General features: G+C 40.2%; 1 protein-coding gene across 1 annotated transcript; it reads right to left on the reverse strand.

The window, feature by feature from the left end:
* Nucleotides 1-301: 301 nt before the first annotated feature.
* SYNM (synemin) lies at nt 302-24,203 on the reverse strand. The gene is made up of 4 exons (XM_075159848.1): nt 23,315-24,203; nt 17,030-17,154; nt 9,381-9,454; nt 302-7,860 (listed from the first exon to the last, which is right to left on the reverse strand). The coding sequence occupies exons 1-4, from the start codon at nt 24,098-24,100 to the stop codon at nt 4,037-4,039; spliced, it is 4,809 nt and encodes a 1,602-aa protein (XP_075015949.1). The 5' UTR covers nt 24,101-24,203; the 3' UTR covers nt 302-4,036.
* Nucleotides 24,204-24,900: the final 697 nt, after the last annotated feature.

Here is a 24,900-nt window from a genome sequence, read left to right on the forward strand (position 1 = left end):
TTCTGTGTTGTTTTATACTCTGCTTCTCCCACAACCTGCTGTTGAACTCAAGAACCACTGCTTGTCCACTCATGTTGTGTGTGGTTGCAATAAAGAATATGCTATGTTTTGCCATCATTTCTATTATCAATGTGAAAGAGGTATGCCTGTGCTGGAATGAAAAATTATGTTCATTCTTTGAACTGAAATTAACTCATCAGTCTGAGAGGCCTTAGAGCAAGATATTTATAGACATGAAATCCTTTTTCTTTAACAATGTAGCCTTAAAAACATCAGACAGGAAGAAAGAGAAACATATGCATTGATTTTGATTGTTTAATACTCAAGAGTGAAAAAGTGTAAAATCACAAAGCTTGTACCACCACAAAAATGCAGTTTCATTGAAATGACCAAAACACAAGCTGCCTGCAAAGTTTCACACAGCTGACATCAACAAACCCAGTTTCAACATTCTTACCGTCTTTTTAAACACCTGCTATTCACAAACATCGGTCAATACAGAGTTCTAGGTCTCTCATATATCTTTCTTTATATTCTATGCTATATTTGCTTTCTAGACCAGTGGTTTACACATTTGGAAAACAGTGCCCCACTTCTGATCTATATCAGCATATAAATATACAGGTTTTACCCCCCAAAATACTAATTATATTTTAAAAGCATTTTGTTTAATCCAAACTCAGCAGGAAAGTTCTTATTTGTATTTAATGAAAAGCACAACTTCTATGAGTAAGCTTCAAAAGTGCATGCTGACTGAGATTGTATCGCCAATCCTTTCAGCCACAGGTTATAATTCTTATGCAGAAAGTGATCATATAGGATGAGTTAGTACATCAGACAGTAGGTTATATTTGCTCTTACTAGTAATGCATGTACCTATGGCCCTGATTCTGCAAATGCAACCATTAGGCCTGCAGGATGCGATTGTCCAGCTAACTACATTTTGTTGCCTGAAGGTAGTATTATCCAAAGGCTATCATTATGTCAAAATGTCTCAGGTTAATGAGAACTAAATGGAAAATGGGCTGCTTACACAAACATGTTTAAAACTTAAACCCTTTTCACATGAGATATCTTTGTTTTCACAGCCTGAAAGTATTCATGCAAAGGAAATGTGCGTATCTTTAAATGTTATGCTAATGCACATTTCCAGTTCTCTACAATAAACTAACTTTCCAACAGCTGATTAAAATCCTGATCTTAAATAGAGCTAAAGAAAGTACACAGAACAAATTTTTCCCTCCAGACAATCAAAATAGAAATATATCTTAGTATAACCTACGACATCTGACAGTGATGTGTAAAGGAATTTTTAAAGAGCTGTTGTTGCCTCAGTGGAAACAATACTGATTTTTATTTTTTTTTCTCCTTCAATGCTAAGGCCATCTACATTTTATGATTCACTTGCTCCTTACCAGTCTATTCCTCCATCTGACATTATAATCCTCTGAGCAGGTGAAGATAAACATAACAGAGTGTTGGTATAGTTGTTCCTAAGGAGCATTTCTGTCAAAGATTCCACAAGGTATCAATAAATGGGCTTGACCTTGTAAGTAGCTTTTTGTTGGTTACAAAATACATTTTCTGCAGATATTCTCGTATCTGTTTTACAGAGAATGTTTTAAGTTTCAGCTCAGAATAAAACTTTGAGAAAACTAACGCTGATTTTTTTTTTTTAACTCTGTTGCTTATTACAGACCTGACTTCTTCCTTTATGCAGTTATTTAATACTTGAAGTACAGAATCTGATTGCTTGCAGTTAGGCATCTAGCTGGAAAATTCTGGCTTATACATGATTATTAAAATAAACACAGAGATGTTACCATCTTTAAAATCATAAGGTCAGCTAAGGAAACAAAAGTATAGGATGATATTAGAAGTATTACAATTAATAACACCCTATTTATAAATGGAAGCCACATGATCTTTTTTGAGCACATATGAATAATTTTGAAAAAACATTATGCTTTACACAGTGAACAGTATAAATAAGCTTAGCATACATGCCTTTAGCGCTTCTACACAACTCAGTTTCCTATTCATTTTCCAGCTGTTGGTTACACTTCCAATTTCAACAAAGGATTTCATAGTACGTGATCGAAAAATATCCAATACCAGTACACTGGTACTCACATTTATACAAAATGAGGAAAATGTTCAGAAAATTTTGCAGTGCAGACAAACCTCATGAGTTAATCTTTGGAACATTAATAGCTTTGTACAGTTTCAAACTTAGTAACTAAGGCACACAACAATTAAACTGTCCCATATCTGAAACAGCATGATATGTCAGTCAGCATGGAGCTTCTCTTTAGGTTTGCATTTACATTCATATTATAAAGTAGCAGTCAATTTTGAAAAAATCTAGCTTTTGTTAATATTAAGGAATCTCAAAAGTGACTACCATGCCAGACTAAGATAGTTTAAATGGATTCTAATATGGATTAGCACACACAAAATTATGCTTACATAACTATAGGAAAAAAATTCTGAGTCAGCAGCCACCGGACTGGCACAACATAGCTGTCCGGATACAGGTGCGTTTCTACTCTGCAGAGAAGGTGTGAGAGTGAGTGAGTGAATGTGCATGTGTGTATGTGTGTGCATGTAAAAATAGCAGCTTCTCATTTGTGTATCTTATTTCTCCTATGTGTCCAGTATGGTATCTTCTTACCCCAGTGACAAAAGTATTTTGGCTGCTATTTTTGCTTCTGCTAGCACTGCACAGTTTAGTACAGTTAGTGGTGCTGGCTTCTGCTCTGGACTTTGAAATCACTGAATTATAATTGTAAAGTTAAATTAGTCTTTCATTTAACTAATGTGCAATCCAAGTGAAATTAGCTTATTTTCAAACGATTTAAGTAGAAACCCACTTTGGCCTGAGGCGAATGCTACAACCAGAAAAAAAGAAGGAAAAAAAGAGGAAAATTCAAATCTCAGGTTGGGTTTGCAGGGCTAGTAATTGGAAAGGGCATCTTCTCATTTGTAAACAAAGAAAGAATTATCTGGAAATAACTTGACACACAATGATCAGAAGTGTAATCCGTGCCATTTTTACAAGTTTTCTTTAGAACAGAACACATATTAGCTAATTTCACTGTGTTAAGAAATTAGGCATTATGTAATAGTGTTTGACACTTCACACTTACGTTTAGCAATACCTAGTATCAAGGCAACCCATATACTGCAAAATAAGTTGATGTTATTAACATACATAGCCACTTCAGTGGAAATACTATCCAGCCTATTTTTTAAATTTGTTTTCTTTTTAAAGGTATTGAATGTACGACTGTCTAACCATAAAAATCAGTATTTCTCATTAGGAATACTGTGAGAAATTCGTGCTTCAGTGTTACCTCTTTCTTTTTGCACTGCACTCTAGCTATACAAATAATACCACTTTTGTCAGTTCTTGCTATGCTTAGTTTGATCCTACAGAATTGTATTTATTTTTTATAGCTATAATAACTGTATCTTAAAATGTTTTCATTAGGTATTGCATATAAGACACAGAAATGGAACTGAAAATCAGCTACCTACCACTCTCACTAGTCTTATATTCTGTTATATTTGTGGTTAGTAGCTTGAGATTTAAATAGACATGCTGAATATTTTAGTAACCAAGTACAATACAGTATTTAAAAAAAAAAAAAAAAGAAAAAGGAAAAGTCCTATTCAAGCACATACTTTTTAATTGACCTGCTATAAACCAAACAAAAAATATAATCCTTTGAATTCCCCTGTAGGAAATTCCTTTCTCTATGGGTGGAAAAATCTGAAATTATTGGACACAGGTCTCTGAGGAAAAACATATTAATAGCATGATTTCTCTCAAAAATAAAATTTCCAATAAAGTAAAAAGTGTGCTGAACAGGTGCAGGCTTAGATTCAATACTTCTTAGTCCACTATTAATAACGTAAATAGTTTGAGTGTTTCCCCATCCCTTTTTTCCTCTTTTCTAAAAAAAAAAAAAAAAAAGGATAATCAAAAACATGTATAAACAAATGACTAAGTGGACTTTATTAAAGAGTCCCTTCAGAACCACTGTCCATCATTATCATCATCATCTTCCTCCTCATGGTCCAGATAGAGAAGAGCAACTTTCTTTTCATCAGAAATAACTGATCTTTGGTCTACCATTCTTTGCAACTGTACAGTTTTATCAAAAAATGACTTTTCCACTACCTTTTCACCATGATCTTGAGAAGAACTGGAGAGAACATAGCCTCTTCTTTTATTTTCATTTTCTACAATCTGGTCACTTTCAACTACAATCTGTGACTGACTAACAGAAGGGTCTTGCTTGTTGGATATGAGCATTGTTGCTTGCTGTTCTCCACTTTTTACTGTAGATATTCCACCCATATTGGAAACATCCATTTGAAAAGTAAAAGATGTTTCCTTGGATCCTACTTTAATATGCTTTACAGACCTACTGCTCTCAGGTGACTCTTCTGTTTGTGAAAGATCTTCAAGCGTTTCAGAAATAGGTCTTGTAAAGATTATTTGCTCAGCATGAGTTTCTACAGGACTTATTTTAATGTGCCTGAAAGATCTACTGATATCTGAGCTTCCTTCATTCTCTGAAAGATGTCCTTCTTTGTTAATGAGCTCTGGAGTTTCAGAAAGGGACCCCTGATATATGATTTGTTCACTGGTTTTAACTCCCACTTGACCTAGTCTAACACGCTTTACTGAGCCTTCTGAAAGAGTCTGGTCTTCCAGTTCACTGATTTCTGTGTGCTCAGAGACGGGCCCCTGGTAGATGATTTCTTCAGCTGTCGTAAACTCTTGGGGACCCAACTGAATGTGTCTGACTGAACTTTCTGTCTGTGAGAAGTCTCTAGTGTCACTGACCTCCACTTTACCAGAGATCGGTCCTTCAAAGATAACTTGCTCAGTATGAAACTCTTTCGGACCTAATCTGAAGTGCCTTATTGATCTGCTGACATCCACAGACCCTTCTGTCTGAGAAAGGTTACCCCAGCTATTGAGCTCCAGAGAGTCTGAAATAGGCCCTTCAAAAGAGGCTTCTTCAGTTACTTGCCTTGAACCTACTGTGACATGTCTTGTGGACCTGTTGAAGTCTGTTGAAAACTTCTGGGAAAGATTTCCAGAATCAATCTCTTCTATAGTTGTAGTAATAGGGCCTGTATAAATTACTTCTTCTGTGGTTTGGATTTCTTTAGGACCCAGTTTAAAATGCTTCACAGATCGGCTAAACTCTGATGATCCTTCTGTCTGAACAAGATCTTCTGTAGCACTGAGCTCCAGTGTTTCAGAACCAGGCCGTTCATATACGATCTGCTCAAATCTCTGAACTTCTGCTGGACCAACCTTAATATGCCTTATGGATTTGGTCTCATCAGTTGATTGTGGCGAGTGAGGGACTTCTCCAAAATCTGCGGTTTCCAAAACCGAACCGTCATAAATAACTTTTTCAGTGGTATGATACCCTGCGCCACCACTCCTCCTCACTGTTGATGAGTTATAGATTTCTTGATCAGCCAAACGAGTGTATTTATCATTGTGGGAAGAAACATCTACTTCTATATTGCTTCTACCATCAACAACTGTCTCCAAGCTCTCTTTTTTCAAGGAGTGCAATGTTGCCTTCTCCTTCTCGCTTGCAATTATTTCATCAAGCTGAGCTACATCGAATTCATCAGTATTAAGGGTCTGTGACAGATTGACTTCAGCAACAATTGTCACCAAGCCACCCTCCTCCGTTTGATCAACTTTTTTGATGTCAAATTCTAAGCTACTAGAGTCAGCTTGATTTTCTTTTGTTAATGCAGACAGCTCCTCTTTCACACTTTCTGGGAGACTGCCCTCTAATTGCTCCAACGCTTCCTTCAATTGATGTTTAGGGTCCTTTGTTTCCTTTGATAAAATCCCTTTTATTGAAGCCTGAAATTCATGGGGAATTTTAATTTCTTTTTCAATAACAATGGATTCAACATGGGATGTTTCAGCTTTGGGATGCTCTTTTAAAATATGGGCACTTGCTTCCTCCCCTACCACTTGGTATGTTTCTTCTGGAGAGCTTACACCTTCATCTCTCTTACTTTGTGTGCCTTGCAAAAATTCATCTTGCCAAGAATATTTAATAGTTGATTCTTCTTCTATATGAATTTGCCCATATACTGAGTCATCGTCTTTTTCATTAATAATAGGATGATCATCAGGAACAGATACAAAATATTTTTGTTCAATAGGTGAGTCATCTTCTTCAGTTACTTCTTCCACATGAGTGAAACTCTCATGGCGTTGTTTCTTCTTTTTAACATCTTCATACGTGAACGTTATGTTTTGTTCCTCCTCATCACCATAATGCCTCTCTCTCTCAGGGAATGTGTCTTCCACTTCCTCTACTTCAAAAGGTGTTGAAAAATCAGTCCTTTCATCAGTGACATAATCTAGTGGCTCCTCTACAATCTCAACATTAACAGACATGTTCTTCCTGCCCTCATTTCCTTTCAGGCCCTGATGTACTATATCTTCTATCTCCTCTTTGGAAGGAGTTCCCTCAACACCATCTCGAGCCACTCTTCTAACATCCTGGTTTGATAGACCTCCTATGCCAGCTTCATCAGAAATATCTATGTTTTCTTGAACTTGAGATTGCACTGTGATCTCAGTCTTCATCTTCCCATCATCTGGTTGTTCTTTCTTATTAAAATAGGTCACTTTCGTGTCTGTTGATATTTGTGAACTAGAAGACTGTGTAAAACTTTTAAGAATGTCCGCAACAATATTCTCTGCTATATTTTCAGTTGACAGAGTTCCCATTTTATGACTTCTGTCACTAATTCGCTCGTGATCTTTCAGACTGGATTCTGCTTCTGAAATACTCACTTTGTGAATTTCAGCAGGCTTAGTTACATGGTCGTCTCTTTCTCTTCCTATGGAAGTTTTAAAACCTTGTAACCTTATTTCTTTATTACTCTGAGATTCTTTGTCGGGAACAGGCATTTCAAGACTGATAGGTATCTCAATGACTTCTTTGCTTCTTGATTCCAAGCTCACATTTCTATCTTTTTTGGTTGATTCGTTTTTCAAAGTTCTTGCATTAGAAATATCACTCCCTGTTAACTTCTGGTTAATGAATTCCTCGTGGATATATTTTTTCTGCTCAGGCTTCCTTCCAAAATCAACACTTCTTTCTTCTATAAAAGGTTTCTCATCTGTTTTCTTTTTCTCCTCCTTTGTTTGTTTCTCTAGCTTATCTTTTTCTTTCAGCAGAGAATTTTTCTCTTCAGTTGGTTTGCTGCCTCCTCTTTTTTCTTTTAGTGTGGTCTGAGTTTCAGTTATGGTTTCTTCATATTTAGATGGTTTAAAATTGGTATTCAGCTCATAAGTCGGAAATCTAGTGAAGCTTGGTTTTGTTCTTATATTTTCAGAAATCCCTGGCTTTGTGTCAGGTTTATGGTCCTTTTCTGATCTTTCAGCATGTGCTGATTGTTTTGAAAAAGATACTGTGGATGAAGTTATAACTTCTGTTTTCTTTCTTTCTGGAATTGTCTTTTGCTGCATTTCAGTGTTTTTCCAGCTACTGTAAGCTGGAGTAAATGTTCTTAATTCTTTGTGGTCTGTTACAATCCTTTCATCCTTTGTAACAGTTGTTGAAGGGCGATATATTGAAGCAAATACATCTCTTCCAAAAGCTCTTCCACTAGCTGTTGTCTGTGATCCAGCCCGTGTTGATTGAGCTGAATAACGTGCAGAACTGCTAGTATTTGTCACTGGCATTCTGTGTCTTGTATCAGTGATCCTGATAGCTGGTGAAGCTTTATTTCTATTTCTTTCTTGGTAGTTAGGGTAAATATCAGTGTAGTTATATGAAGTGTTTATAATATCTGCAAAAAGAGCATAGTTAACCAAACATTAAAATCATGGCTTGTTTCTAAAATAATATAAAATAGGGGCATGAACTAAAAAATTTTATACTAAATTTTTGAAAGAAATAATGGCTGCATTTTCAATGGAGATTTGTAAAGGCATTCCTGTAGGTTTTGCATGATAATTAAGTCTATGCATAAATTATATTAAAACTGAAAGCAAAGCTTTTTACTAAGTTGCAAGTTCTTGCTAATTTTACCTGTTGTGAACTACTGGGTATTATAGCATTTACTTAAGAATTACACCTTTCGTATTTATATTAAAGTTCATTTACATTTATAACTTCTTAGTAAATAACGTATGCTAATATCCTAGGCTTGTTTTTTTGCTTCATTAGGCAAAGTGGCCTGAAGTTTCTCAGTTCCTATTGGGAATTAATGGCATACCTGCCACCACATACTGGAAATTTAAAACACAACTACAACCCTTCACAGCCACAAGATACAACACGGTAGAAAAATAAAGAACCTTTTAGGCTATATCTTTACAATTTAATAAAACATACCAGGAATCATTGCCTGGCTGTAAGACCAACCAGCACTGCACAACTCAAACCTCCTACTCCTAAAAAGCTAGCCACATCTCCTCTGACTTCTGGTAGTGTTCCCTGGTCTGTGGTAACCACTGAATATGCCTGAGCATTGTCTGCAAAAGTGCTGGCTAGTCCAGATCTAAACTGTACCAGGGACACGGCTAACAGTTTTGCAGCATAGGCAATTCCATGTAAGCGTTTCAGCCTAGGCCCTAGTCTGTTTAATTTACTACTACAGACACAGCCTTCAAATCTCTTCTGGGTCTACTGTCTATGATAGTCTGATGATTTTAAGACTACACATTGTTAAACTCAGGAGTATTATCGAGACTAATTCTGTTATTAATAACAATGGCCATAGCAGTCAGATAGAAGATCCATCTTATCTATTATCCTGTTTACAGTGACCAACAGTAGATACATAGGGAAGAGTATAAGAACAGGGCAAGTAAATAGTGATACTTCCCTGGTATACTCTCACAGCTTCCAGAGATTTACAGCTCCTACGATAGAAATGGTACCTTTATGTTTAGTTAGTCTTTGATTTCTCTTTCATTACTCTGCTAAAATTTCTTTTTGAGCCCACATAAACACTCACAATGCCTCATGATGATGAATTCCGTGGTTTTAACTACATGTTTTGTTAAATACCTCTTGCTTTATACTTCAAAACTCTCTTAAGACCTATGGGCATCCAAAAGTTATTGCACTATTAGAGGTACGAAACATCACTCCCTACTTACCTTCTCCACTTAAGTCATGATTTTATAAATTATCTCATATAGAATAGCGCTATGTTGATTTAAAATATTAACACTCAAAACCAATTCAATATTCACTTTGCAATACACTCATAAAAAGTATTCTTCAGGAATACTATAACACAATTGTTTCCAGTTATATTTAATTTCATTCAACATTCATGTTTTAATATTCATTTTTTACCTTGAGGCAATTTTCCTGTATGCTGATCTCTCCATGTAATAATCCACTGGTTGCTCTCCCCTTCTAACAAAGCTCTGCAAAACACATAAAAAGGTATTCCATTAAAATATTGGGAATAATAATCATAATATTTAACGTTTATAAGTCTTAGAAACTGAAACAATTACCCTGCAGTTGGGTCAGATCCCGAGTGTTTTTCACACCCCATATTTTTATTACTGGGAATGAGAAATACTTAGCATCTTCCAGACTCTCAGTTTGCAGAGTCCAGTTCGTGAGAACCATGCAATAATCTTACAGTAGGTGACAGGAGCAGACACAGTACAGTTTTAGATCAAATCTTCCACATTAGCCAATATACTGCTTCCTGACATGGACAAGATCCACTGATTTCCACTATGGAATCATACAAGCTAGCAAATTTTTCAGAATGATGATCTTATAACAGAATTAGGAGAAAACAAAGCCACACAAAACTTAACAGATACTCAGTAAAGCTTTCTCAGAGAAACACATGGAGATGTTTTATAAAGAAAAGGCAAAAATGAAAACAATATTTGCAAGCAAATAGTCAGCAGCTTTCCTGCTCGTAATATAGTACTAAAGGTGTTGTTGCAGTGTGATATATGAGGGAACTGTTACAGCCAGGATTTGTAAGTTCTATCCTTTTCAAATGAAAATTGAAGGAAAGTATTACTTCTACTGTCAAACACTGGCTAGTGCTGGAGGAAACAACTTACAATATTAAAGTAACTATTCTTAGTTCCTATTCAATCAGAAATCAACACAACATATTTTACAACAAAAGAGTAGGAAAATTCTTTGTGACAGAAACTGCTTGGTTTCTTTTAATGACATCTCTGTCCCCTCTGTTCCTCAGCCTTCCATTCATTCTTTTTTGCAGTGATTCTCTAATAGCTTCCATAGTTCCAGGAAGCCAGCACTTCCACAGGACTTGACCTTGTGGTTAAGGCTTCCTCTTGTTGACCAACCAAGACATCATGTAAGCTCAGCAGCTATTGATCAGAAATGGACAGGACACCAATTTGCTTACCTTTACATTAGGAAATTATATCACTACAAGCAAATAGCAGAAGCAGGCAACAAATGTTGATAATCTGCTTCATAATTTTGTCTACTACCTATTCCTGGTGTGCTGACGCACAGAATGGAGACTCTTCTATGCTGGTGACACACATTAGCTCTCTTCTTGGAGACATTATACCCAGCTGATTGCTTGAAAACAGTGGCTATCTTTCCTTTATGCCAAACTTTGTTCCCTATACAGCATGCATGTACAAGGACCACACTCCCTCAAGATCCATCTGACAACAGCCACAGGCTTGTTCTATTCCTGCATAAAGTTACTACCCTACATTTTCTCCTTTCTACAGTGGTGGAAAATATTCCAGAGGTACATTTCCCACAGAGATTAGCACAACTGAGGGGCAAAACATTGTCAGGAGTAATGGCGCTGCATTAAGAATATTCGAATAGGCACACAGCATACTTTTGTCCTCTCCGGAGGAGGAAAGACTAAGTGCATTCTCTAGAATTACTCAACTGCTCTAAAAAAATAAAACAAAATTGTTGGCTTCTTCCATGTACTAAATACAAAAAAGTAGATACTAGGGTGATCTTATTTAGTCCTAGAAATTTTAGAGATGGTTACCCAGTAAGACTGAGTCTCAAAACTCCTGATAAATTCTCTGGAAATCTTTGTGTGCTTTCCTTCCCTCCTGCTGTGTATATGCTTGTACTGTCTGACATAAAATATGTCTAGCCATTTTTCAAAAAAAAAGAAAAAAAAAAAAACAGTTTGTCCCTTTTTTACTTTTGCAGGGCCACAAGCTGTGTTATCCCCAAAAAAAAGTGCTCAACTGCAGCATTTTGCAACAGCCTAGAAATTCTATGGCAGGTTCTTTTAATATGTAGTGGAATGCTATAATCAGTACGGTAACTTTGGTGTTTTTATATTCACTTCTACTAGTGAGATACCCATTTCATCATTTCCAGTTTTGGAAATGCCAGATGTTTTGCACTGATAACATACAGCTGCAGCATGAAAGTTGTCAAGAGTAAGGCTGGAGGATTATGATAGCCAAGGCTTCTGACTCCCTAGGGGGCGGTTGAAAGCAATTTAGGATTGTGGTATAAACATATTTGCTGGGAATTTCTGTCAAAATTAACAAAGCAGACATTTTAAATGTCACCTATATATTTCACACTTCACATGACTGATCCCTTTAGACATTTTATGCTTCTTTTGGTTCTGACTGCCTCTAGATTCCGTAGGACAATGCTACATCAGCAAAATATCATTAGTAAGGTTTTCTTTGCAATCATGGATTTGCCTAGATTCAGAAGAAAAGCCAGGTTAGAATTACCTAACATATTTACAGGTCACTTTCCCCCTTAAAACAAGCTCAGATGGACATCTTTACTTCTATTTTGTTAGTCAAAAAAAATAAAGTAAAAGCCATTTATCTTCCTCCATGTTAAGAGAGGCTTTATAGGAATTAGATGGCTTCAACATATATAGAGAATGTTCCCAAGACCAAACATCTGATCTGATGAAGCTAATAAGTGCCAGACAAATTGCTGTGATAGACAGGCTCTAGAGAAGCTGGTGGTGACATTGCAGAAACATATCAAGGAGCTGGCAACGAAAGCGTTAACCATGACGAAGGAAACTAGGAATGTGGGTAGTTTGACTAAGGATTTCTGGCTGCTCTTAAAACAACAGTTGTTCAGTTGCTGCAGCAACGTATGAAGTCACTAAAAATAAGTTCCAAGAGGTAACTGTATATGGCAAAGGGCAACAGCACACGGAAAAGCTGGATCTGAAATACTACTACTGAAAATGCGTTGTATTTGAAAATGAAAGGCAAAGCTTCATGAAACCTCTATAAAACCGGACAGTGAATCAGTGTTTTACTGTACACAGTTCATAACCTGTCCTCAAGCTTATCAGATAAACAAGAAAATGTTAAACTGACTTTGGCTTAATAAACTAGCATGAGAAACTGTAGTGTAATGTACTGAGCACTGGCTTGGAAGCCAGCAAACCCAGGTTATGTTCCTTGGCTTGACCATAGCTTCAACTTATACAAGTAATTTTGCTTCTCTGTTCCTTTGCATCCTTTCCTAATACTAATCATTTAAACTATAACCTCTTCGTGGTGAGGACTGCTTTTAAACTTAAACTGCCTGAAGAATAGTGTTAATCTCAACTCTTAAGTACTCACAGTAATAATAAAAAATACTCCTCCAAGCAGCACTCTTCTAAAAAAAAAACCATGTTAGCTACTTCCTGGAAATCAGATCCCAAATGACATATACACACATTGTGTTAATCCTTAGTTTAAGTGTTGCCAGAAAATACTCCAACTGCACCTTTAACTCATATCATTATTAATGTCATTTATCTAAAGTTAGCAGCAACACGTTAGTCCGCCTGAAGCCCCACAGCGTGCTGGATGACAACAGAAATAACTAGCCCATGAAAGCAGGTAGATGAGATAAACTGGTTGGGGTGAGGACAGAGAAGATACTAAGAACAAAAGGATGCAGTGCAGATGTTATCATGGTCATTCACAACAGCAATGACTTTGTTTCAACTACAGAAACCCAAAATCTCAGAAAGGGGTAGTTAGCCAGCAGGCCATAAAAATTCATCCTCTCTATCGTGGCTATTTGGGAAGGAGTTATAAACAAAAAACCTCTCCAGGAAGCGGAATGGAGGAAGCCTTTTTAGGGGTAGAGGCCACTCCGCATCTTTTTTCCATCACGGAATGGGTGGACAAGGACTGTGTGAAGAACAGCAGGTAACTGACTGCATGTTAAATTCCCTGGGTGTAGAAAACTCAGAATGTTCTCAAAATAAAACAAATACAGGAACAGGACATACTGGATGCTACAAGTTGTAAACAGGAAATAATGAAACTGACTGAAAAAGCTGTGGTGAATGGCTGAGGAGGCCTTGACGCTGGTGATGATTTCTTGAGAGGAAGGCATGGAAAGGGTCAGAAGAAGTGTTGATGGAGGAAACCCACCAAAGGAAGATTGGAAAGTATGCCTGACAAGTGTATTAAGAGATCTTGACAATAACCATGACAAAAAAAAGAAGGGGGGGGGAGGGGAAAAAAGCTTTATAGCCTCTGGTGCTTCAAAATACAGGGTGGTAACCTAGAACAGAACATTTGTATGACACTAGGATTTCAAAGTAGAATCTTTTACCCTTCAACAACAACATATTTTAGAGAGGGCAGAAAAACTACTTAACCTATGGCACAGACTCTGGGCAACCTCTGCTATTTGAGGAGAAGCAGCTTCTGATATCTGAGGAGAAAGGCTTGATAGTAATTCTGATCCTAGGCAGATTTTCTGTCTCCTTTTAAAATTGTCTTATACAGTGAATAATTCACCACTTCTCTCTGGAAATAAAACTTAAGCATAGCCTAAGTAGTTGTGGTTTTGCAGGGTTCCAAGAACACAGAACAAAACTGCAAGACACTTGATCTTTACTTCAACGCTGGTGAAGAAGGATTGGGAATGAAGATTCCCATGAGGTATAACTTCATAAAGCCACATAAGACTATATTTCACTTCCTGAGTGAGCCTCAGCTCCCAGAGGAAGAAGGGTGAACAGAATCAAAGAGGAAGTACACTTGGTCCTTGGGGACGGGTGTTCCTTGCAACAGTGATCGTTCTTGCCAGTCCAGGAACAATGTTGACTAATGGAAAGAACTGGCTTTAAAACGGGATCTGTAGGCATTGTAAAACAAAGAGAAAATACAGGGTGGGAAGTACAAAGAAGCAGACCAGATACCACACCCTTAACCTATAATGCCAGGAGGGGAGGAGGTGGCAAGGCCCTCATGGAAACCTCTCAGTGGAAAGTTCAGGATGTTGAACTAAGTGTGAATAGGTGCCTTTCATTTGCAATATGCATAAGCAAGGATATATGCCAGCATCCTTAATGAAAACAAACTGAAGCTGGCTTCACATACCGTGGTTATCACAGATAAAAAGACCTGGGAGAGGAACAGGATTTGAAAAAGTACATAGATGAGCACTCCAGAATTCTCTTACTAAACAGCTTACTAACTGGATCCACACTGATTCCCTCCCACAGCAGTGTTGATAAAGGCAACTAGTAGGGAATGCATTATTTTCTTAAGGGAGAATAAAAGAAAAGAGGAATAGGTAAAACTGCATGTAAAACATGCAAAATGTAAAAACACATTATCAAAACATTCACTTTTCAGCAGCATTAGATAGTCTGTTTTCTGATCTATAGCAAAGCCCATTTCTCTGTTTTCATCTGTAGATCTTTTTCAGTAGGTAGATGTTCATTTGTCCACTGAAGTCTGCCTTGCCAAGGCAATCAGTGATACAAGTTGCATTCGCTACAATGAGATGAAGAAACCCTACAGGTTAAGGAAGCTTTTTAACTTGCTGCAGGTGATGCCGAATTGTTCTCCTTTCATTATCAAGGGCAGGGAATCCTTAGACAAACCAGTAATGCTCAGATAATCAGTGATATGACCTCTGGAGGAGTTCCAGAATTTAATGAGCTTACAAAGTTTTACAGAGCAGAAACACTGATTGTTCACTTATTAACTAAGAACGTGTCCAAACAACTAAATATCTGGGCATTATCATTCCTACTTCTGCATGAATACTAATCATCAAAGCAATTCTGAAGCTTCTGTTGCAAAAGTGCTAATCCCATTTTGCAGATGAATAAACTGAGGGAGAAAGTTTAAGTGACAACAGTAAAAGTCAACGTCAGAGCTAGGATTAAATTTAGAAGAATCATATGTTTTAGCAAAGTTAACGGAATTAACACACACAGATAAGGATCACAATTGGCTACCATTTCCACAGTTTCTCTTCTGCTAGTAATGCTCCTGGCTTTTCAAGGATCATAGGGATCCCACTCCACCAACAAAAATCCAGGTACTGTTGCTCACCAATTGACTGCAAATTACTTGTCCCACATACTGCTTGTGTTTTCATCTCGTCCAGAAGCCAGCCTTGGACTGGACCTCATAGCACACAATACTTGAGGCATCTTGAACAGACCGTTTTTGCTCTTTGATAGACTACAGGCATCCTTTGCTCACTAGCCTGTTATAAAGCTACTCAGAAGTTACTCTTTGAAGCTTCTCATATTTTCAGTTATGCAACTACAATTAAATTTCATATTTATCAGTGGATTGCTTTAGTCTACACATTTCACCCATAATTCAGCTATGCCATCTTTATCCAGATGCTTATTGGTTCATAGCAATGTTAAGCACTTAGAACCCAGTGTTAATGCTTTAGGACACAGAAGCATATATCATATATAACTGGTAATACCGCTGTCTACTTACGCAGGTTGAAAATGAATAATGCACACAGCATAGACAAGCTAATGACTGAGGCATACTCCTTAAAAAGAATATAAAATTAGGCTGACATTAAATTTTTGCAAATTATTACTTTGCTCAATAAGAATTGCACCTCTCTGTATTTGAAGGTCAATATCTCAATGAAATTTATTGAAAATATTGTGCTAGTTGTAGAAAAAAACATGATCCTTACAATAAGGTAGTACCTTCCTCCAGTTCACAGGTTTTGCATTGGTTTTAGTTTTTTTTTTTTCCTTCCAAATCGCTTTTATGCCATGTGCCAGCTGATACCTCATGATTCCTCAGACAGGAGAATTATGGTGGCTTTTCAACCCCACAGCTACTAAATGGCTAGAGAGATAGACAGTACTGAAGATTCATTAGCAGAGATGATGTTTGCTGATATCTCACACTTGATCCAAACATGTTTCCATAACAAACAAGGATGGAGAAAGCCAGGATTTAATCAGACTTTTCTGTTATCTTCCCACTATCCTACAACTGAAACAATGGGGAACTCACTACTTGTCAGTGCTGCAGGTGGACACTAATCAACATATTTAAACAATCAAATATGCCATATAAGTTGGCACTATGCTACCTCATGTTTTATTGATTGCAATTTAGGGGTACTGGCTCCTCAGCTAGTAATCAAATATTGCGCCAACAATTCACATCAATTTGATATTAACTTGACCATGACTAAGAAGGTTTCTTACATATCACTGTATTTGTACAAAGTTAATAGGATTCCTATGGCTTATATATGGCTTCTCTAATATGTTGTTCTGGGGACAGAGGAATAGAATTAATTACTACCAGACATAGTTTTGCTCGAGTGATCAAATTCTAGTCACCTCTGCCCACTGGTAATTCTTATCAGTGTTAGTAATGAATAACAGTATTTTACTATTCTTACAGTTTTCCCAGAGATCTCAGACAACTCCACATGTATTAGCAGCCTTCTGAAGGGGTGTTATCTTCCTTTCACAGACAGCACAGTCAAGCACAGAATGGCACAGTGACCCATCTCACAGAACAAGACAACAGTGAGCTAAAAACTGATATTAGGGGTCCATTCACTCTATTTAACAAACCGCAGTACATACAAGGAGTCTGGAGCTGAGACTCTAAAAGTAGCTGTCTGTGTTTTAAATGCTGGAAAGAGGATGAATGGGTTTCTCGTATCTATAGAAAGCGATTTAATTATCCTCCAATTAGACAATTGAGCATGACCGCAATTCTTACCTGTAGGTTTCAATTTCAAGGATGAGGCCTGCTTTCACCTGCAGTAGTTCTTGATAGTCCTTCAGGTAATCTGTGATTGACATGGTCAGGAACTGCTTTTCTTCTTCTAGCGCGTCGATTATCCTCTAAACAGAAATATTCATTTTTAGTTTTGAGCTAACATAAAAATCTGTACACTCGAATGCCTAATAAATTAAAACTTCTAATTAAAAAAAATAATCTGAGAGAACAATAAATCACTACGTTCCATCACTTCAAAAACCAGAACAAATTAGCTCTACGACCTCTCCATGTACGATCTGAAATACATTGTTACTGAAGCAGTTTTATGCTAAGATTTCATTTTATGCCTTACTAAGCTAGTTAAATATTTCAGTAAAACCCATTCAGATGCCCTGTACAAAAGTTATCAAGTATACATAGCAAAGAAAATACATTCCTTTATAAATGTGACTTAAATGTGACTCATTTTCTCATTTTAAGAGCATAGATGTACATGCTTAAATCACACTTCAAATCAGGAATTTCAGTGATTGCTTTGCCATGAGAACCTGGCCTATTTCTCTTTATCAGTATTTTCAGTTCAATAGACATGTAGGTCCAAATCAGTTTTTGGATTCTAGCATCTGGAGATATTCATAGTGCCTAGAATATGAAGGCTGAACCTCCAGCGGTTCCTTTGAGCCAAGTTTTCTACAGTATTGGGACACCTGCTTCGTAGTCTACCCAACTTTGTCCTAACTGCTTCTCAGAAGATATACAAGGGATTGCTCATTTGCATCTTGATAACTAAATATAACTTTGTACCTTCATAGGCGGGTGTGTGTATGGGAAGAGTGTAGTTTATACGACACCCACAAATAACTTGAGAGCAGCAGCACTGATGAGATAGTAGGTAAGGCCTGCCCACCTTTCTTTAACAAGTTTTAGAAATGGAGAAAGGGACTGATGAGCAGAAAAATACCGAAGTCCAAAATGATCTCAACTTGAACATACTCTGAAATACTAAATGGAAGATGTTGTAGTGAATAACCGTACACAACAGAAAAAGCAATGAAGACTTAGCAACAGAACATTAATATTTGATTTAGACGAAGACAACTGACTCTCATGCTCTTGAAAAGAGCATCGCAGAAAGCAAGTGCTTTAATCACTGGTGTTACCTCTCACATGAAGGGCAAATTGCCATCTTCCGGAAAATAGGCCCTCCCCTGATAATTGAGAGGAGCTTGTTCAGTACAGACTCAGAACTAAAAGTATCAGTATTGGCTGCTCAGTGCGGTTCTTAATGGTTTCTTCACTGGGAATAAAATCTACCAACCGAGATCAATCCTCCTCAGCCAGCGGATTGATGCTAACCAAAATGCTATGGATTACACTTTGTTCTGGGGGCTGGGAAGACAGAAATCAAATCTCAGCAAAGGCCTGATTCTATTTTGTTCACATCACTCTGCACTATGCAAGGACACTGAACTGTCATTTACAGAGCAAAATCTCATACACGTGTACAACACTGAACAGGAATTCGTGACAGCATATTTTAGATTGCATCCTAACAAATACTTTGCAATACAAACTGGAAAATCAAGACACTGATAGTCTAGTTTTAAAAAATTCAAAATACATCATTTATATGCAGCAAGCGTTCAAGTATCACAGTATGTGCAATAGTATAAAAATGAAGATACAGCAGGGGACTCCCCAGATTGGTTAATGCCAGTATGATATGCTAGGCGGAAGGTTTAAGAACTAAGAATATAAAGTGCTGGCATTTCAAACATTAATAGTTTGTTTGGGTTGTTTTTTTTTTTGTTAACTAAAAGTAAAAAGAAAGCTTTATGAAGGAAGCTGCCTGTATCTTCATATACATGTGGGTGTATCTTTCTATATAGCACATGTTAATCTATTTCTTCATTTGCACTTGCAGCTGTTGTTAAATGATTACACTGATGTTTTCTTTGAGATGACAAACCTTGCCTACAGTCTTCAGTGTACCTAAAACTCCCTTTTTATGGCAGAAGACAAATCATATCTGCATATCTGAAGAAGCACTATCAAGCATCCAACAGCCTCATCCAGACTGCGGTGGAGGTAACATCCTGTATGGTCACGCACAGCGGCAAGCAGAACTGCTGACCTTTAGCAGCTCTGAGGCAACAATCTTGTTCAAGACCTGACACAATGGAAAATCCCAAGATTAGAAGGGAAGAAAAGTGCCAGGCCTTGCTTTTAAAAGGAAAAGGCTATCAAGCAAGAACTGACAGGTTGTTGACAGAACCAGAGGAGTCAGTAAAAGGAGGAAAAGACAAGAAAGACTGGATCTCCGGGGGACCAACCCCTAAAGGTGGTAAGAGCTCTGATACAAAACATGAAGTGATTCAGGTGTTTGTTGCCTCCCCAATTAAACATAGAGCCTAACCTGTACATATGCATGCATATGTTAAAAAGAGCTTCATAATGCACAGGTCTTGCTCCAGCCCCAGAAGAATCTATACAGGGAATCTGTACACTGGACTACAGAGTGCGTGGAGCTCTGAAAGACTGGGGATGTTCATACTTATCTCAAAACACAGGAACTTAGTCCCTCACCCCCAAGTTCTGCAGTCTGGGTTTGAAGAGCCACCTAGATTCTAGCCACTGGATTTGGTGAGCACTCGGGATCCAAAAGTTTGAGTTAAATACAGTGTCCTAATGATTACCATAAGGGGCTACCTAACTCAGCCAGCTGTGTAATAGTTCCAATGGAATTCATTCCAACAGCAGCAGACATTGTATAGACTGGACGGCAGACAGCCACCCATCTAGCCCTCCAGTCACTGATGCTTAAACATAATGCAGAGGATAACTATCTTAAGTCCTGTTTCCAAGCATGCCAAAAAGTACATAAACCACTTTGGCAAAGTTCAGGAGATTGCAAGCCGACAAACTTCCATTTTGCAAAAGGTAACCTGTATTGTTGCAGCTGTATTTGCTTCACACAGGACTTTCTTGGAAAGATCTGTTTCTCAACCACATCAAACCCATGCCCCCCCAAATCCTGGTGACATCCTGCTAGAACTGAGTAACTGAACAGAAGTTATTTTCTCATCCTTCAGATGTTCCTTTCCAGGCAGCAGTGGGAAATTTTAGAAGGGCAGCAGGAGGAAAAGAATTTACTTGGGTTGTCCAGGCTGCACCTACTCAGGGAATAAAGAGAGGTTTCCAGGCTCCAGCCCTTTCCATCTGGTACTATTTACCGATCCTATAGCTCATTCAGTGGCTCAGCAGGGGAGGAACTGACACTCTGCACTTAGCTGGCTAGAAACCGGTACACAAAAAACCACACATGACATACTGATATTATATGTTCATTTGACAAGATGTTTTCTTCTTCTCTGGAGCTCACAACACTGACGCAGGAACCAATCCTAAACCCACAGTATTAGTGAAAAATATCTGCCTTGTTTCAAAGCAGCAGGATGAACCACTGCTGGCCATTTTTACATCCAAAAAATACAGGGCTTTCTCAAATCACTGAGAGTTTTTGCATAAGTAGTGTCACAGCACACAGCTAAAATTACAGAAGAGACCTACTGAGTTCATCCCTTCAGCACCCAGGATGAGTGAAAATTTTCCAAACAATGTATGATTTACAGCTTGCCTGGTTCAGCTAAATTGTAACTCCAAATACATATTTCTATTTAACATTGCTGAAAGCTTCAGTGAGGATGAGGACAGTGCAGGAGGCAAAGATGGACATATAAGGCGACTGGATGATATATGGAAAATATGAATAAATCTAATTGCTATTGCAGCTGCAATGAACAATAATCACTTGATTTAAATCTGTACATACATAGCATTTCTATGTGACACTTTACAATAAATAAGCATTTAAAGAGTAGTTTAAAATCCATGCTGAACATACTTTCACCAAGAAATAACGAGGGAGGAAAAAAAGCTTTGATCACAAGAACAAAACCTGAAACAGCTGCTTCTACACATCCTATAATTTTTCTTCCTGAATGTGAGCAAAAGATATTTTATTTCTCATGTACAGTAGACTGGCCCCTGGAAAAGGCCTTTCTAATTAGAAACCAAACATTTTAAATATGAAACCGTTCAGAAGTTATAAACCTTATGATATCATTTTCACCAGAATTTAAATATTATCTAGATACATATTCAAAGATAAGACAGCTCACATGTTTTCAGGTTGGCTATCAAAGCACTTTTTTTTTTTCTTCTTGTATTACTAAGATTTGAAGCTGTTGTTCCTGTAAAATCTAAAGGACACCAAATGCGTGTGAGAGTAAAACAGAAGTTTGTTATCTTGGTATTTTTGAGTACTGAATCAGGACAATTCAAGTGCATGCATTGATTTTGATTATCTGGCTTCTACAACAGGTTGCTGTCTCTATTTGTTCTTCTGAATAAAATTCTTTAAAACTACAACCACATACAGAGACAACACACTGGTATAAAATCATCTTGGTGAACTGAAAGAAACAGTTAGGTATCTGAACACACCCATTCTAACAGGCTTTAGAAGAAAAACTTGTAGCATGGATAGTGAGCTATACAAAGTGTTCTTACGAAAATAACACCATATTTAAAGGTTTTCAATTTGAGCAATGATGACTGAAGACCAATGAAATTTTCATTATAAATCCCTACTAATAAATACAGATAGCAAGGGGGATATATTTTGGAAATCAAAGTAACTTTAAATATTAGTAGGCTTATGTAATAAACTTACACACCTTAAAAAACAGGGAAAAAATGAATTTTTTTTTCTTTCTTTACATTTTCAACTGGCTTTGACTGATGGATAGATTTAATTAATGAGGGATTTACATATAACATCTTCTAAAGCTTTGCAAATGTTTACATCCACGATTGGAAGAATGAATTATCCTGTTGAAAATAAAATTGATTTAAAAGTTAAAAGCCTTTCCGATTACTTCTTACATACCTAATCTGCCTCAGTTCACAGCATCTGCAAACTATGCAACTTGCAAACAATCCAGCAACGTACAAAAACCAGACTCACAGCAACAGGTCCCAGCCCTTTCCCAATTGCCAGCATCTCCATAATCTACCGCGGCTGTTGGACACAATGTGATGATTAGCACACGGGTTCAGACAAACACCGAGCTCCAGCAGAGTGTTAATAAAAGGTCTAACAATGAACAAAAGAAATGTTGCCCTCAGGAAATCGATCGATGGCCTGGATGATCTAATACGTGCTCTCCACTCTAAATTTGATGAACTGGTATTTTGCTGTTCCGGCATTAGCTGATCTGTTCACACGCACAGGGTGATTATACCAGACGTTTTTCTGGCAGCAAGCAAATTCTCAGCTACAGATGCTATAACCAAACATCCACTCGAACAGACACCAGTCACCTACATCGTTCAAGTTTTATTTCAAAAAATTCCCGCTCTGGTCACTGCCGGTAGCACAGTAACAAGTCTTCCTGCCTTTAAACAACTAAAAGTTTCCTTAACCACGCTGGGGCCCACAAGCTTTTCTCCAGGCTCAGGGTGCACAGGAGCGTGTGTAAAGCAGGAATAAAATTCAGATCGTTTCTCTGATCACAACAGGTCAACCTCAAGTCTCAGGATAGAAAGGAAGCTTCGTGTCCCACCACACGGGGACTCCCTGCTCCGAGGGACTGCTCCATGTCCCATGTGCTCATGCCAACCCCCGCAGGAGCCCAGCGTGCCAGCTCCGTGCTCTTGGGTACTTGCCGAGGGCAGGTTGGGAAGGGAGCACCTGTCACCAGGAAGATGTCCTCAGGGTCACCGTCTCCCTTTTGACCCCCACCCTTCGCACCCAGCTCTCCCCAAACGGAGCAGTGGGTCTCAGAGGGACTCCCTGCTCCACTCAGAGAAGGGCTCAGCAGCAACAAGCTCTTGCTGGGCCACCTCCTCTTCCAGCCTGGGGAAATCCTACCGCAGGGAGCAGAGCGGGGCAAGGAAGCCCCGGCCCACGCAGAGTCAGAGGGAGCCTTCAGAGGGGCTTAGGCAGTTCCCGCAGCAGAGGGAACAGGAGGGATGGGAGTTATTCTACGGGAGCAGAGCGCCAGGGTCATGATAAACGGGGCTCACATCTCACCATGGGCCAAAACTGCAGGGAAAAAGCGAGTGGGAGTGTCGGAGGAGCACCAAAACAAGCACCGGAGGGCGGGAAGGAAGGGGCACGGCTAGAGAGTCCCGGCGGAGAGGGCTGGGACAGGCCCGGGACCGAGGGGGCACCGGCCAGGGGCCGACACGACGCGGCGGCGGGAAACGGCCACGCACCTGGTACTCCTCCACCTCGGCGCCGTGGCGGTCCTGCAAGGCGAGCAGCTCCTGCTCCAGCCGCTCCCGGAGCCCGCACAGCTCCTGGCCCTGGCGATGGAGGTCCTCCAGGTGCTGGCGGCACTGCCGGCTCTCCTCCCGCAGGAGCTCCAGGTTCTCCCGGCTCCGCTGCGCCTCCTGCTCCTGCAGCACCTGGATCTGCTCCTGGTAGCGCAGCAGGGTCTGCCGACAGCTCTGGCTCAGCAGCATCTCGTAGGTCTCCTCCAGCTCCTCCAGGCTCAGCCCGGCCAAGGGGGGCGGCAAGGCGGCCAAGTCCATCCGCAGCTCCCGCATCTCCACCGCCTCCCGCCGCTGCCGCTCCGCCAGGTGCCCGTGCTCGGCCTGCAGCTGCAGCAGCAGCTCCTCCAGGGCGACGCACTCGCCCCGCAGCCGCTCCAGCAGCTTCCGCTGCCCGGCGAGCTCGGGCTCCAGGCGGCGCCGCATCGCCAGCACTTCGGCGCCCAGCAGCTGCAGCTGCTCCAGCTCCCGCCGCAGCCCGTCCCGCTCCAGCTCCGCTTCCAGCTTCGCCTGACTCAGCTCCTCCAGCTGCATCCGCAGCCAGGCCAGCTCCTGCTCGGGCACCCGGAGCCCGATCAGCTCCTGCTCCCGCAGCTCCGCCAGCTCCCGCGCCAGAAAGCGGTTCTCCTCCTCCAGCTCCCGCACGCGGGACACGAAGACCCGCAGCCGCGAGTTGAGTTCCTGCAGCTCCCTCTTCTCGTCCCATCCCGCTTCCCAGCGCCGCCACATCTTGCCTGGGCTGCGGGCCGGGGCCGCGGTGGCCCTTGGGCTACCGGCGCTCCGCAGCTCCCGCCCGCCGCTGCCGCCTCGCCGCGGGGCTCTGCGCGCCGCGCCCGCCGCCACCCGCGGGGCGCTGCTGCCGCCGCCCGGCCCCGCCCCGCCAGGCCCCGCCCCGCCGGGCCCCGCCCCCGCGCCCGCGCCGCTGCCCTGCGGCGCCCCCTGCCGGGCTCTTGGCGTCTCCCGCCAAGTTGCTCCGGGGGGGAAGCCAAGGCGCCGCTTAGGGAGCAAAGCCCCGCTCAGGGAGCAAAGCCCCGCTCAGGGAGAACCCTCCCGCGGCATCCTCGTCCTCCCCTCCGCCGGTGCGGGGCCGTCCCGGCTAAGGCTCAGCCTGCTCTTCCATCACTGCGTTCCCCAGGAGGAATTTGTTCGGTTTGTGATCCATCGGCTGCTGTTACTGTTCCGTGGCTGGGCTTAAGTTAATATAAAGTGTCAAGTGCCACTGTAGGACGCCACTTTTAAGTGGAGGAAGCCACTGAAATGCCTCCAATTTTGAGCTTGTGACACAAGTCATAAAATCTTCGCCCTACAGAAAAGCATCCACCTCCCGGGCTTAGGAGGGCAGAAGGGCCTGCAGCCAGCGCGTCCCTGTGCCCGATTCTCCTCTGCCTTATTTTGCACCATATATGGGCTGGATCCAGAGAAGTCCTTTCCTTGACCGCTCTGGAACTGGCTCTGCACGAGCAGCTCAGCAAGGAGGCAGTGAAGCATCACACCCTGTATTATCTACCAAATTAGACAAAAAGACGAGG

Source organism: Calonectris borealis, chromosome 11 (genome assembly GCF_964195595.1).
Source record: "Calonectris borealis chromosome 11, bCalBor7.hap1.2, whole genome shotgun sequence".
NCBI classification, from domain to species: Eukaryota; Metazoa; Chordata; class Aves; order Procellariiformes; family Procellariidae; genus Calonectris; species Calonectris borealis.